This window comes from Myotis nattereri (genome assembly GCF_964212035.1).
Source record: "Myotis nattereri genome assembly, chromosome: X".
Lineage (NCBI taxonomy): Eukaryota > Metazoa > Chordata > Mammalia > Chiroptera > Vespertilionidae > Myotis > Myotis nattereri.
Genome location: NC_138078.1, coordinates 905,423 through 921,319, shown reverse-complemented (window position 1 = coordinate 921,319; position 15,897 = coordinate 905,423). Strand labels below are relative to the sequence as shown.

General features: G+C 51.9%; 1 protein-coding gene across 1 annotated transcript; it reads left to right on the top strand.

The window, feature by feature from the left end:
• Nucleotides 1-379: 379 nt before the first annotated feature.
• Nucleotides 380-14,532, top strand: LOC308511016 (arylsulfatase L-like; the record flags this gene model as incomplete). Its single annotated transcript, XM_081081026.1, has 9 exons — nucleotides 380-699; nucleotides 1,921-2,042; nucleotides 2,842-2,964; nucleotides 3,912-4,335; nucleotides 6,907-7,043; nucleotides 8,968-9,102; nucleotides 11,260-11,422; nucleotides 12,552-12,673; nucleotides 14,171-14,532. The coding sequence occupies 9 exons, from the start codon at nucleotides 380-382 to the stop codon at nucleotides 14,530-14,532; spliced, it is 1,908 nt and encodes a 635-aa protein (XP_080937152.1).
• Between the last annotated feature and the right edge of the window lie 1,365 nt (nucleotides 14,533-15,897).

Below are 15,897 nucleotides of genomic sequence, written 5' to 3'. Positions count from 1 at the left end.
CAGGAGGCAGACAGTCGACGGGTCGGCCAGTCGCTATGACGTGACTGACCACCAGGGGGCAGACAGTCAACCGGTCGACCAGTCGCTATGACGTGCACTGACCACCAGGGGGCTGACAGTCGACAGGTCGGCCAGTCGCTATGACGTGCACCGACCACCAGGGGGCCGACAGTCGGCCGGTCGACCAGTCGCTATGACGTGCACTGACCACCAGGGGGCAGACCCTCAGACCAGTAGGTGAGCTTGCTGCTGGGGTCTGGCTGATTGGAACTCAGCAAGACGGGCCGGGCACGCCCTGGAGCCCTCCCACAATCCTGAATGATTCTCTCTCATCATCAGTGTTTCTCTCTCCCTCCCTCTCCCTCATTCTCTGAAATCAATGAGGAAAGAGAGAGAGAGGGAGAGAGACGAAAGAAAAGGAAAGGAAAGGGAAGGGAAGGGAAGGGAAGAAAAGAAAAGAAAAGAAAAGAAAAGAAAAGAAAAGAAAAGAAAAGAAAAGAAAAGAAAAGAAAAGAAAAACGCTAAGCATGCCTTTGTCAGCTTGCTTTCCAGGGCCTGGCTCGCCGTGACCATCAGCGTCCTGGGTTCGAGGCCGACCGACAGCAGAGATGTATCCGCCTCACGTCCCAACATTCTTCTGCTGATGGCGGACGACCTTGGCATTGGGGATGTCGGCTGCTATGGCAACGCCACCATCAGGCAAGGAGATCATCGCCCCCCCGGGTGTTGCCCCAATGGGGGGACCCCTGACCTCCTGACCCCTGGGGGGATGCACTGAACCCTGGAAATGGACAGTGGGGATGTGAAGAGAATTCTGCACACATCCTTAAGCACCCCGCATCCCCCTATCTGCCTGGGCTCACGACATCCCCAGCTCAAATGAGTCTCATGCGGGGGTACTTCTCTCTCTCTTTCTTTCTGTTCTATTTTATTTCTTCCTATTTTTTCATTGCCTTTCTTTTTTTATTTTTCCTTCTTTTTTCTTTTTTTTATCTTTTTTCTTTTTTTTCTTTCTTTTCTGTTTTCTTTTTCTTTCTTTCCTTTCTTTATTTCTTTTTTTTTCTCTTTTTCTTTCTTTCCTTTCTTTATTTCTTTTTTGTTTTTCTCTTTTTCTTTTTTTTCTCTCTTTCTATCTCTTTCTTTTTCTTTTATTTTCTCCTCTCATTTTCTTTCTTTCTCTCTCCTTTTTTTAAAAATATATGTTATTGATTTTTTTTACAGAGAGGAAGGGAGAGGGATCGAGAGTTAGAAACATCCATCAGCCGCCTCCTGCACGCCCCCTACTGGGGATGTGCCCGCAACCCAGGCCTGTGCCCTTGACCTGGAATCGAACCCAGGACCCTTCAGTCCACAGGCCGACGCTCTAGCCACTGAGCCAAACCGGTTAGGGCTGTCTTTCTCCTTTATTTTCTTTCTTTCTTTCTTCTTTCTTTCTTTCCTTCTTTTATTCTTTCCTTCTTTCTTAAGATTAGCATGTTTTGCCCGGCTGGTGTTCGTCAGGGGTTGAGCATCGACCCTTGAACCAGGAGGTCACGGCTCGATTTTAAAATGAAAATATATTTTAAAACCATAAGATTCGCCTGTTTTTATTAATTTTAGAGAGCAAGGAAAGGAGAGGGAGAGAGAGAGAGAGAGAGAGAGAGAGAGAGAGAGAGAGAGAGAGAAACATCAAAGATGAGAGAGAATCATGGATCGGCTGCCTCCTGCACGCCCCCTACTGGGGATGGAGCCCACAACCCGGGCATGTATCTTTGACAGGGAATTAAACCGTGACCTCCTGGTTCATAGGTCGATGCTCAACCACTGAGCCACACCAGCCAGGTCACCCTCATGTATTCAGTGATGACCCTCAGATATTGACGGGGAAGCCACTGCTTTCATTGCTGAAGGAAGAAAATCATTCTTGTCTCCCTCCTGCAGGACCCCAAACATCGACCGCCTCGCCCAGGATGGCGTGCGGCTCACCCAGCACCTCGCCGCGGCTTCCGTCTGCACCCCAAGTCGCGCTGCCTTCCTCACGGGCAGGTACCCCCTGCGATCGGGTGAGTCCTTCCTTCCTTGTGTCTGACCGCCAAGGCATGTTCCATCAAGGTGATGTTTTTATTGATTTTTAGAGAGAGGGGGGCTAGACAGTCGACCTTTTGACCAGTTACTAGGACGTGCACTGACCACCAGGGGGCAGACATTCAACGCAGGAGCTGCCCCCTGGTGGTCAGTGCACTCCCACAGCCAACCCCCCACAGCCAGCCAACCTACCGTGGTCCCTCCCCCCGGCCGACCTGCCCCAATCGGCACCGATCGCCCCAGATAACCAGCCAGGCCGAGGAACCCCACCCATGCACGAATTCGTGCACTGGGCCACTAGTATTATAGATGCTATTTTGACATGTAATTTTTTGCAGTCACGTAATTACCGCACAAATCTTTCTTCTAGCTAATTCCCTTTTTTAAAAAAAATATATTTTCTTGATTTTTTTTACAGAGAGGAAGGGAGAGGGACAGAGAGTTAGAAACATTGATGAGAGAGAAACATCGATCAGCTGCCTCCTGCACATATCCTACTGGGGATGTGCCCGCAACCAAGGTACATGCCCTTGGCCGGAATCGAACCCGGGACCCTTCAGTCCGCACGCCGATGCTCTATCCACTGAGCCACACCAGTTTCGGCACTAATTCCCTTTCAATGTGCATGACTCCATGCACCAGGCCACTTGTATATAATACTGACCGTGAATTGTCATTGGGAAATGCTCATTTTTTTTAAGTGGAAAAAATTGCGACAATAAGAATAAAGACCAGTGCGTGACGGTGCCGTTTCTTTGTAAAACGATCCCCCGAAAGGCATGGTGTCCAGCGACGGTTCCCGCGTTCTCCAGTGGACGGCAGTCCCGGGCGGCCTTCCGGCCAATGAGACGACGTTTGCGAAGATACTGAAAAGTCGGGGCTATGCCACGGGACTAATCGGTGTGTATGTTTCCCAGCTTTCAGAACATCGTTTCTCTGTGTATTTCTTTAACGTGTTTTTATTGATTTCAGAGAGTAGAAGGGAGAGAGGAAGAGAGAGAGAGAGAGAGAGAGAAGAGAGAGAGAGAGAGAGAGAGAACTTCTGTGTGAAAATCATGGCCTGCAAGGCCCTGACACTGGCCGCTGGGAGGCACACCCGCCTCCTCTCCATCCCTGGGTGCCCCTCATCTGGTCGATCATTGCAACCACCTTTTTCTTTATCTCTTCGCACGCAGACTGCGTTCGGATGAAGAACCACAGCATCCCCTCCTGGTGATTGAGCCCAACCCCCCGGGCATGTGTCCTGATGGGGAATCGAACCATGACCTCCTGGTTCATAGGTCGGCGCTCAACCACTGAGCTACACTGGCTGGGCTAGGATGATAATTTCTTGAAATGAGACCAAGTTATCATGATCAATATCTGTATTTATATCTATCTCTCTACCTCTATCTACATATCTATATCTACCTCCCCAGTGGCTTGATCCCCAGTAGGGGACAGGCAGGAGGCAGCCAATCTGTGATTCTCATCATGGATGTCTCTCTTTCTCTCTCTCCGTCTCCCTTTCTCTCTGAAATCAATAAAAATATATATAAAAAATAAATATATGGGGGACTCGAATCATTACTATGTTATAGTAATAATTGTTTATGATTTATTTTTTTTAATATTTTTATTCATTTCAGAGAGGAAGGGAGAGGGAGAAAGAGAGAGAAACATCCATGATGACTGAGAATCATAGATCGGCTGCCTCCTGCACGCCCCCTACTGGGGATGGAGCCCGCAACCCGGGCAGGTGCCCTTGACCGGGAATCGAACCCGGGACCTCCTGGTTCCTAGGTCGACGCTCAACCACTGAGCCACACCAGCCGGGCATAGAAACCTACAATTCTTGCTTTTTTTAGGAAAATGGCACCTGGGTCTCAACTGTGAATCCTCGACCGACCACTGCCACCACCCCCTCCGCCACGGATTCGACCATTTCTACGGGATGCCCTTTTCCATGATGGGCGACTGTGCCCGCTGGGACCTCTCGGAGAAGCGCGCCCGCCTGGAGCGCCCCCTCCACGTCGGCGTCCAAATCGCGGCCTTGGCGGCCCTGACGCTCGCCGCGGGGAAACACACCGGCCTCCTCCTGGTCTCCTGGGCGCCCGCCGTCTGCTCGGTCATTGCCTCCACCCTGTTGTTTATCTCTTCGCACGTCCTGGGCGCGCTCATCGTCCGCGCGGACTGCTTCCTGATGAGGAACCACGGCATCGCGGAGCAGCCCATGAACTTCTCGAGGACGGCGTCGCTCATGCTCACGGAGGCCTCGTCCTTTATCCAACAGTGAGAGCCCGGGGGGAGGGGGGCCAAGGGGGAGGGGGAGGGGGAAATGGGGGCAGGTCCGACTCATGGCTCTCGTTCGTGAGGGGACGATATTCAGAATTCTTTTTCTGTCCTGAGTGTTCGCATGGTGATGTGTGCCAGGTCCAAAAAGACAGGCTTGGTTCACATGAGCCGTGGGGGCCCTGGCTGGTGTGGCTCAGTGGATAGAGTGTCCATCCGCAGACTGAAGGGTCACGGGTTCAATTCCGTTCAAGGGCACAGGCCGGGTTGCGGGCTCGATCCCCAGTCGGGGGCGTGCAGGAGGGGGCCGGTCCATGATTCTCTCTCATCACGGACGTTCCTCTCTCTCCCTCTTCCTTCCTCTCTCGGAAATCAATAAAGATATATTTTTTAAAATAAATAAGGATGACGATATTCAGGGAGAGAGAAACAAAGGATGCATAAAACCAGCATTCATTTCTTTCAACAGACTCTCCGAGGGGAAAAGTCGCCCCAGGAAAGAACCTCAGACTCAAGAACAGGCTCTCATTTGCTTCTTGTGGGTTGAGTAGCAAAGACGAATATTTGAGGAAGGAGCTAGTCATTGCAATGGCCATTTTGGGGGGGCTAGTTTTTTGTTTTTTATTGTTGAATGAAGATTTGTGCACCAATGAGGGTCCCACGGCCTGACTTATTGGGTTCGGGGTGAAACCAGCTCTCAGACATCCCCCGAGGTGTCCCGGATGGCGAGAGGGCGGTTCTTGGGTGACACACCCCGGAATCATCCTCCCTCCTCTCTGGTTCTGGGTGCGTCGCCCGAGAACTGCAGCTGCCAAGTCACCAAAGCTCCTGCATGGAGTGTCTGCCCCCTGGTGGTCAGTGTGTGTCATAGCTAACGGTCGGAGCGTCTGCCCCCGGAGCGTCTGCCCCCTGGTGGTCAGTGTATGTAATAGCTACCAGTCGGGAGTGTCTGCCCCCTGGTGGTCAGTGCACGTCATAGCTACCGGTTGGAGTGTGTGCCCCCTAGTGGTCAGTGCGCATCATAGCTACCAGTCAGAGCATCTGCCCCCTGGTGGTCAGTGCACGTCATAGCTACCGGTCAGAGCGTCTGCCCCCTGGTGGTCAGTGTATGTAATAGCTACCAGTCGGGAGTGTCTGCCCCCTGGTGGTCAGTGCACGTCATAGCTACCGGTCAGAGCGTCTGCCCCCTGGTGGTCAGTGCACGTCATAGCTACTGGTCAGAGCGTCTGCCCCCTGGTGGTCAGTGTATGTAATAGCTACCAGTCGGGAGTGTCTGCCCCATGGTGGTCAGTGCACGTCATAGCTACCAGTCAGAGCGTCTGCCCCCGGTGGTCAGTGCATGTCATAGCTACCAGTCAGAGCGTCTGCCCCCTGGTGGTCAGTGCATGTCATAGCTACCAGTCAGAGTGTCGGCCCCCTGGTGGTCAGTGTGTGTCATAGCTACCGGTCGGAGCATCTGCCCCCGGAGCGTCTGCCCCCTGGTGGTCAGTGAGGGTCATAGCTACCGGTCGGAGCGTCTGCCCCCTGGTGGTCAGTGTGTGTCATAGCTACCGGTCAGAGCGTCTGCCCCCTGGTGGTCAGTGCACGTCATAGCTACCGGTCAGAGCGTCTGCCCCCTGGTGGTCAGTGTATGTAATAGCTACCAGTCGGGAGTGTCTGCCCCCTGGTGGTCAGTGCACGTCATAGCTACTGGTCGGAGCGTCTGCCCCCTGGTGGTCAGTGCACGTCATAGCTACAGGTCAGAGCGTCTGCCCCCTGGTGGTCAGTGCACGTCATAGCTACCGGTCGGAGCGTCTGCCCCCTGGTGGTCAGTGCGTGTCATAGCTACCGGTCGGAGCGTCTGCCCCCTGGTGGTCAGTGCATGTCATAGCTACCGGTCGGAGCGTCTGCCCCCTGGTGGTCAGTGTGTGTCATAGCTACCGGTCAGAGCGTCTGCCCCCTGGTGGTCAGTGCGCGTCATAGCTACCGGTCAGCACGACTGCCCCCTGGTGGTCAGTGAGGGTCATAGCTACCGGTCAGAGCGTCTGCCCCCTGGTGGCCAGTGCACGTCATAGCTACCAGTCAGAGCGTCTGCCCCCTGGTGGTCAGTGTGCGTCATAGCTACCAGAGCATCTGCCCCCTGGTGGTCAGTGTGCGTCATAGCTACCAGTCAGAGCGTCTGCCCCCTGGTGGTCAGTGTGTGTCATAGCTACCGGTCGGACGGTCGAAAAGATGGACACTTAGGCTTAAATATAGGAAATAGATAGTATTACAGATGTCTCCCATTTCCCGCCCCGCCAGCCTCTACCCACCCCCCCTCTATGGCTGATTATTTTATTATTATTTTTTAGAGAGAGATGGGGGGAGAGGGAGAGAGAGAAACATCCACGATGAGAGAGAATCATGGATCGGCTGCCTCCTGCACGCCCCCCCTGGGGATGGAGCCCGCAACCCGGGCCTGTGCCCTTGACCGAAAAATTAAATTATGACTTCCTGGTTCCAATGTCGACGCTCAACCACTGAGCCACACCAGCCAGGCGCCAAAATAAAAACCAAACCAAAAGGCTGTGCCCCCATTGAATTTATTTCCAGGAACAAGCAAGGACCTTTCCTTCTCTTCGTGTCCTTTCTGCACGTCCACACCCCTCTCATCACCACGGAGAGTTTCCGTGGGAGAAGCCGCCACGGGCTCTACGGAGACAACGTCGAGGAGATGGACTGGATGGTGGGTGAGTGAGTCAGTGCCAGATTAATTGTAATTTTATCTTATTGGATTCCACGTATACATGACATCATACGGTATTGGTTTCCTTTATGTCACCATCATGCCCTTGAAGTCCACCCATGCTGTTGCATTGGGCTGGATCCTTTTTTCCTTTTTCCTGGCTGTATACTATTCCACTGTATGGACATACCACCGCTTTTTAATGCCTTCACCCACTGGGGGACATTTAGGTTGTTTCCATGTCCTGGGTATGGTGAACTGTACAGCAAGGAATCGGGGGAGATTGGTGCGATATCTTTGTATAACTTAAAGGAAGTTAGAGCCACCATTTAACACAATTCACAATTCTTCATCAACAGATGACCCACCTCAACACCATCATCAGTCTCCATCTTAGACCTTCCCAGACCCTTCATTTTTATGTGTGTAATTTTCTTTTGTCTCAACGTGAAGCTTTAACTGTTTTGTCTTGTTTTTATTAGATTATAGATGATATAGATATAGATATAGATATAGATATAGATATAGACATAGACATAGATATAGATATAGATAATATAGATATAGATAGATATAGATATAGATATAGATATAGACATAGACATAGACATAGATATAGATATAGATATAGATAGATATAGATGATATAGATATCGATATAGATATAGATATAGATATAGATATAGATATAGATATAGACATAGACATAGATATAGATAGATATAGATATAGATAATATAGATATAATAGATATAGATATAGATATAGACATAGACATAGACAGATATAGATATAGATATATAGATATAGATAGATATAGATGATATAAATATCGATAGATATAGATATAGATAGATATAGATGATATAGATATCGATAGATATAGATATAGATATAGATATAGATAGATATAGATGATATAGATAGATATAGATATAGATATAGATATAGATATAGATATAGATATAGATGATATAGATATCGATAGATATAGATATAGATATAGATATAGATGATATAGATATAGATATAGATATAGATAGATATAGATTAGATATATAGATATAGATATAGATATAGATATAGATATAGATATAGAGTAGAGATAGATATAGATAGATAGATATAGATATAGATATAGATATAGATATAGATATAGATATAGATGATATAGATATATATAGATATAGATATAGATATATAGATATATAGATATAGATATATAGATATAGATATAGATGATATAGATAGATATAGATATAGATATAGATATAGATATAGATATAGATATAGATATAGATATAGATAGATATAGATATATACTGTATTGATTACAGAGAGAGGAAGGGAGAGGGAGAGAGAGAAACATCCATTATAAGAGAGAATCATGGACCGGCTGCGAACTGCACGCCCCCTACTGGGGATCGAGCCCACAACCCAGGCCTGTGCCCTCTACCGGGATTCGAACCCTGACCTCCTGGTTCCTAGGTCAACACTCAACCACGGAGCCAGGCGGTCCAGGGCAAGAATAGCTTTATTAAGGGATAGAGGGCCGTATATATAATACCGACCTCCTACCCAGCAACTAAGCCCTTTTAACCCATGCCCCCAGATTGTCGGGAATAAAAGACCAACATTCATGTGTTTTGTTCGTTTTTTTCATTTTTTTAAAATACACTTTGACTGATTTCAGAGAGGAAAAAAAGAGGGAGAGAGACACACATCCATGATGAGAGCGAATCATGGATCGGCTGCCTCCTGCTCGCCCCCTACTGCTTGGGGATGGAGCCTGCAACCCGGGCCTGTGCCCTTGACTGGGAATCGAACCCTGACCTCCTGGTTCATAGGTCGATGCTCAACCACTGAGCCACACCGGCCGGCAGACAGTCGTCTGTGCCGATTGGTTCAAATGCACCCGTTCTCTGCAGGGCGGATCCTGGATGTCCTGGACAGGGAAGGCCTCACCAACGGGACCCTCGTGTATTTTACGTCGGATCATGGGGGGTCTTTGGAGGCTCAACTGGGACCCCACCAGTATGGGGGCTGGAACGGGATCTATAAGGGTAAGTGTGAGGGGTACCCCGAATTCTTGGGGGGGGGTCTTCCCTCCTCATTCCAGCCCTTCCCTGGAACGGAGCCATCTCCTTAAGACAGAAAATCCTGCTAAACAAGGATTTTTCTTCTATTATTTCCTTTAATATTTTTTTACTGATTTCAGAGAGGAAGGGAGAGGGAGAGAGAGAGAGAGAAACATCCGTGATGAGAGAGAATCACGGATTGGCTGCCTCTTGCACGCCCCCTCCTGGGGATCGAGCCGGCAACCCGGGCATGTGTCCTGGACCGGGAATCGAACCCGGGACCTCCTGGTTCACAGGTCAATGCTCACCAATGAACCACACAGGCCGGGCAAGGAGTTTGCTTGTCTATCGAGGGTAGAAATGACAATTTCTCATGATCAAATTTGATTTGTTTTTTTTTCTTTTGTTTTTTTTTTTCTTGTTTTAATCTTTCTTATCGAACTAGAGGCCCGGTGGACGAAATTCGTGCAAGGGTGGGGGGGTTCACTCAGCCCAGCCTGCAACCTCTCCAATCCAGGACCCCCAAGGGGATGTCCAACTGCTGGTTGGACGTCCCTCTCACAATCCAAGACTACTGGCTCCTAACCACTCACCTGCCTACATGCCTGATCGCCCCTAACTGCCCTCCCCTGCCGCCCTGATCGCCCCTAACTGCCCTCCCCTGCTGGCCTGATCACCCCTAACTGCTCCCCTGCTGGCCTGATCAACCCTAACTGCTCCCCTGCCGGCCTGATCACCCCTAACTGCTCCCCTGCTGGCCTGATCAACCCTAACTGCTCCCCTGCCGGCCTGATTGCCCCTAACCGCCCTCCCCTGCCGGCCTGATCACCCCTAACTGCTCTCCTCTGCCGGCCTGATCGCCCCTAACTGCTCCCTGCTGGCCTGATCACCCATAACTGCACCCTGCTGGCCTGATCACCCCCAACTGCCCTCCCCTGCCGGCCTGATCGCCCCTAACTGCTCCCCTGCCGGCCTGATCACCCCTAACTGCTCCCCTGCTGGCCTAATCGCCCCTAATCACCTCTCCCTTGGCACCTGCCACCATGGCTTTGTCCGGAAGGACGTCCGGAAGATGTCCATTTTATCCGGTCTAATTAGCATATTACCATTTTATTCGCATAGAATTGTTACATAGGTCCTCGTTTATCCCCCATTCACCTCTCCCAGCCTGCCCCCACTCCCCACCCCCCACCCCCCACCCCAAACCCTCATCCCTCTCTTGTCTGTGTCCACGGGTGATGCATATACACATACAGGTTCATTGGTTGATCTCTTCCAACCCTCCCACCCTCCCCTGCCTTCCCTCTGAGGTTCCTCGGTCTGTTCCATGCTCCTTGTCTCTGGGTCTATTTTTGATCATCTGTTTATCTGGTTCATTAGATTCCACAAAACTCCCCGGGCAGTGTGGCTCACTGGTTAGCGTCGACCCAGGAACCAGGAGGTCATGGGTTCGATTCCCGGTCAAGGGCACGTGCCCGGGTTTCGGGCTCCATCCCCAGTCGGGGGCGTGCAGGAGGCAGCCGGTCCATGATTCTCTCTCCTCATGGATGTTTCTCTCTCTCTCCCTTCCTCTCCCTTCTCCTCTGAAATCAATAAAATCTATTTTTAAAAAATAGACCAAAATGGATGTAGTTACATATTTGTTTCTTTCCTATTTCTGTCCAATACAGTTGACAATTTCTCGGCTCTTGTGTTACATGGGTCAGAGCACGTGTCCAGGTGGCGGGCACGATCTTGCCAAAGGCGGCTCAGCAATGTTTCTTGCTGATTTTTTTTTAAATATATGTTATTGATTTTTGACAGAGAGGAAGGGAGGGAAATAGAGAGTAAGAAATATCGATGAGGCAGAAACATCGATCAGCTGCCTCCTGCACGCCCCCCACTGGGGATGTGCCCGCAATCAAGGTACATGCCTTTGAGCGGAATCGAACCCAGGACCCTTCGGTCCACAGGCCGACGCTCTATCCACTGAGCCACACCAGTCAGGGCTCATCAATGTTTTCATCTCTCTATCCCTCTCCCTTCCTCTCTCTCTCTCTAAAAAAAGGGAAAAAATATTAATAAAAACGTATTTTAGAAAAATAAAATAAAAATAAGCTGGACAGTCCCCTGGCGATTGCTCACGATGTCATTTCCTTGCAGGTGGCAAAGGGATGGGCGGATGGGAAGGCGGGATCCGGGTCCCCGGGATCTTCCGGTGGCCCGGGGTGCTGCCTGCCAGCCGGGAGGTCCACGAGCCCACCAGCCTGATGGACGTGTTCCCCACCGTGGTCCGGCTGGGGGGCGGCGAGACGCCCCTAGACAGGTACCGGGCAGCCTTTCCCGAAATGACCATTCAATGTTGCACACAGACAACATACATGTGCCATGTCCCTGCCCCTGTCACGTGGCACATGTAGAGTGTCCGTGAAGTCGGGGTCTGGGAACGGACTCAGGGTTCCTGTCATGTTCTCCTGGGAACAAGTATCTGCTTTATTTTATTTTATTTTATTTATTTTATAAAAAATACTAGAGGCCCAGTGCATGAAATTCATGCACAGCAGTGGGGGGGGGGGGGTCCCTCAGCCCGGACTGAACCCTCTCCAATCTGGGACCCCTTGGGGATGCCTGACTGCCGGTTTAGGCCCGATCCCTGACAGCCCTCTCGCAATCCAGGACTGCTGGCTACTAATTGCTCACCTGCCTGCCGGCCTGATCACCCCCTAACTGCCCTCCCCTGCCGGCCTGATCGCCCCCAACTGCTCTCCCCTGCTGGCCTCATCGCCCCCTGAATGCTCTCCCCTGCCGGCCTGATCGCCCCTAACTGCTCTCCCCTGCCGGCCTGATCGCCCCTAACTGCCCCCCCCTGCCAGCCTGGTTGCCCCTAATTGCCACCCCTGCTGGCCTGGTTGCCCCTAACTGCCCTCCCCTGCTGGCCTCATCGCACCTAAGCGCCTCTGCCTCAGCCCCACCACCACGGCTTTGTCCGAAAGACATCCGGTCTAAGTAGCAAATTGACCCTGTTATTAGTATAGATTTTATAAAAATATATATTTTTTTAATATATTTCAGAGAGAGGGAGAGACAGAAACATCAACAATGAGAGAGAATCATGAACCGGCTGCCTCCTGCACGGCCCCTGCTGGGGACGGAGCCCGTAACCCGGGCCTGTGCCCTGAGCAGGAATCAAACCGGTGACTTCCTGGTTCCTAGGTGAATGATGCTCAACCACTGAGCTACCCAGGCTGGACTGGGCAGCTTATTTTTGCACTCGATACACAATAATATGAGCCGAACCATCAGCTGCCTCATGAGCATTTAATCAAAGATGCTCTTCGTAGCCGAGCCGGTGCCTGGCTGCACCCCTCAGCTCGCCAAGTTTTGCGCTAACTTTCCGCGCACGTGCACGCACGTGAGCACTACCCCACCCTGTGTCTCCGGGGTGCCCTCTGCAGGGTGATAGACGGCCGGGACCTGCTCCCCTTGCTGCTGGGGACCGCCCAGCACTCGGACCACGAGTTCCTGATGCATTATTGCGAGAAGTTTCTGCACGCGGCCCGGTGGCACCAGCGAGAAAGTGAGTGGCCCAGGAGGCACCCTGACCCTCTCCCCTCCGCTTCTGCCGGAGGCTCATTTTCACGGTGGCTCCGCTATGAGGTGCTTGGAGGTCGTGTCGTCCTCCCAGCTGCCAATCATCGCTTTGTTCTGGGAGACGGGGTGTTATACCTATGGGTGAGGCATGACGTTGTGTGCACACTCACACGCGTGCACACACAGGCACACGCTCCCACGTGCACGCCTGTGTGCGCGCCTGACCCTAACCTTGCAAATGCATTGCTTTTCTTTGCTTTTTCTTGCTAATATTTATTTGAGGATATTTTTATTGGTTTGCATTTCTTTTTTAAAAAAATTTATATAGATTTTGTTGATTTCAGCGAGGAAGGGAGAGGGAGAGAGAGAAACATCCATGATGAGAGAGAATCATGGACTGGCTGCCTCCTGCACACCTCCTACTGGGGTCAGAGCCCGCAACCCGGGCATGTGCCCTTGACCAGGAATCGAACCCAGGACCCGTCAGTCCGCAGGCCGATGCTCTATCCACTGAGCCACACAGGCCAGGGCTTGAATATACTAGTATTTTTATTGATTTTTTTTTTTTTAATAATCACTCAAGGATATTTTTCCGTTGATTTTTAGAGAGAGAGAAAGACAGAGAAACATCGATGTGAGAGAGACCCATCGATGGGTCGTCTCCTGCACGCGCCCCGACCAGGGCCTGGGCCGGGGAGGAGCCTGCAACCGAGGTCCGTGCCCTTGACCGGATTCGAACCCAGGACCCTTTGGTCTGCAGGTCGACGCTCTATCCACTGAGCCACACCGGCTTGGGACTTAAGGGGTATTCTGCACACACTCACACAGTTGCACAGACAGGCACACACTCCCGTGTGCGAGTCTGACCCTAACCACCTTGCAAGTCTATTGTGTTCACCTGCATTGCTTATTTATTTTGGGGGCTAATCTTCACCTGCGAATATTTATTTCTATTTCTTTTTTATTTATATATGTTTCTTCTTTTTAAAATTGATTTCAGAGAAGAAGGGAGAGGGAGAGAGAGAGAGAAACATCCATGATGAGAGGGAATCATGGGCCGGCCGCCTCCTGCACGCCCCCTACTGGTTGGGGATGGAGCCCGCAACCCAGGCCTACGCCCTTGACCGGGAATCGAACCCGGGACCCTTCCGTCTGCAGGCCCAGGCTCTACCCACTGAGCCACACCGGCCAGGGCTTGCTTGCTTATTTATTTATTTATTTGTTTGTTATTTTTAAATAAAATATATTTTTATTGATGTCAGAGAGGAAGGGAGAGGGAGAGAGATAGAAACATCCATGATGAGAGAGAATCATGGATCGGCTGCCTTCCACACGCCCCTGGCCGGTTGGGGATGGAGCCTGCAACCCGGGCACGTGCCCTTGACCGGGAATCGAACCCGGGACCCTTCAAGTCTGCAGGCCCAGGCTCTACCCATTGAGCCACACCGGCCGGGCGGGCTGTAATTCCTGCCTCTCCCTCCAGGAGGCGCCATATGGAAGGTGCATTACCGGACGCCCGTGTTCCACCCCGAGGGCGCGGCCGCCTGCTACGGGCGCGGGGTCTGCCCCTGCTCGGGGTCCGGGGTGACCCGCCACGACCCCCCGTTGCTCTACGACCTCGCCCGGGACCCCTCGGAGGCGCGCGCCCTGACCCCGGACACGGAGCCCTCGTTCCACCGGGTGCTGGCGCGCGTGGCGCGGGCCGTGGAGCGCCACCGCCGGACCCTGGGCCCCGGGGTCCCCCTGCAGCTGGACGGGCCCCGCAACACCTGGCGGCCGTGGCTGCAGCCCTGCTGCGGGGGGCTCCCCGGGTGCGGGTGCAGCCGCGAAGGGGGCGGACAGTGACCGCGCGCGGCCGCCAGGGGGCGCCCGGGTTGCCTGGGGGGCCGGGATGTCTCCATCCATTGGGGGTGGAATCAGAGGCCGCTGGGACGTCTGGGCGCCCTTGGGTGGGGGTGGGTGTGGGGGTGGGGGTGGGGGGCGCTGCAGAGCCGGGGCGATGCTGACAAGAAGGGGAGGCGATGGGACAGTCCTGGACCATCTTCGTTTAGTAAAAGGTGCCCGTGAGGGCTGCCCAGGCCACGCAGCAGGGGAGTGACGCAACAGGCGGATGACGCCAACAGGCCAATGACGCAATAGGCTAGTGGCACAATCGGCGATTGATGCAATAGATAATGCAAAAGTTGAATGATGCAACAGGCTAGTGACGCAACAGATGAATGACGCAACAGGCAATGCAACAGGCGAATGACGCAACAGGCCGGTAATGCAACAGGCCAGTGACGCAACAGGCGGGTGGCACAATAGGCGAGTGACGCAACAGATAATGCAACAGGCGAATAATTCAACAGGCCAGTGACGCAATAGGCGAGTGACGCAACAGGTAATGCACCAGGTGAATGACGCAACAGGCCAGAGCCGCAACAGGTGAATGACGCCATCAGGCCACTGACGCAACAGGTGAATGACGCAACAGGCCAGTGACGCAACAGGCGAGTGACAAGCCAAGTTCCTCCTGCTACAGGGCTTTCTCCACAAAGGACCCCAGGACCCCAAGTCGCCCCCGCCCCCCAAAGCCTGTTTCTTTGTCGCCATAAAGAGTTCAAGACCGGAAGTAACACATGAATTTATAGACACCACGGGGCACAGTGGCTCTGACACGGGCTGGATGGGCCCAACATTAAAGAACATAGATTCGTCATTTTCTTTCTCTTTATTTTAATATATTTGTATTGATTTCAGAGAGGAAGGAAGAGAAACATCCATGATGAGAGAGAATCACGGATCGGCCGCCTCCCGCACGCCCCCCACTGGGGATGGAGCCCGCAACCCGGGCCTGTGCCCTTGACCGGGAATCGAACCCTGACCTCCTGGGTCCTAGGTCGATGCTCAACCACTGAGCCACACCAGCCAGGCTCCTTACGCTATTTAATTGCTGCAAAAGTCAAATTTTATTGATTTTGAGAGAGAGAGGAAGGGAGTGGGATAGAGAGAGAGAAACATCATGGATCGGCTGCCTCCTGGACGCCCCACACGGGGGATCAAGCCGGAGAGGAGGCTGCTGACCCATGAGTCTCACTCATCATGGATGTTTCGATCTCTCTCTCCCTCTCTCTAATCAATATATCTACATATAAAGGGTGTCCCAAAATTCACGCAAGATTTGAATTCTGCATGAGCATTAACAACAACAACAAAAAATAAATAAAA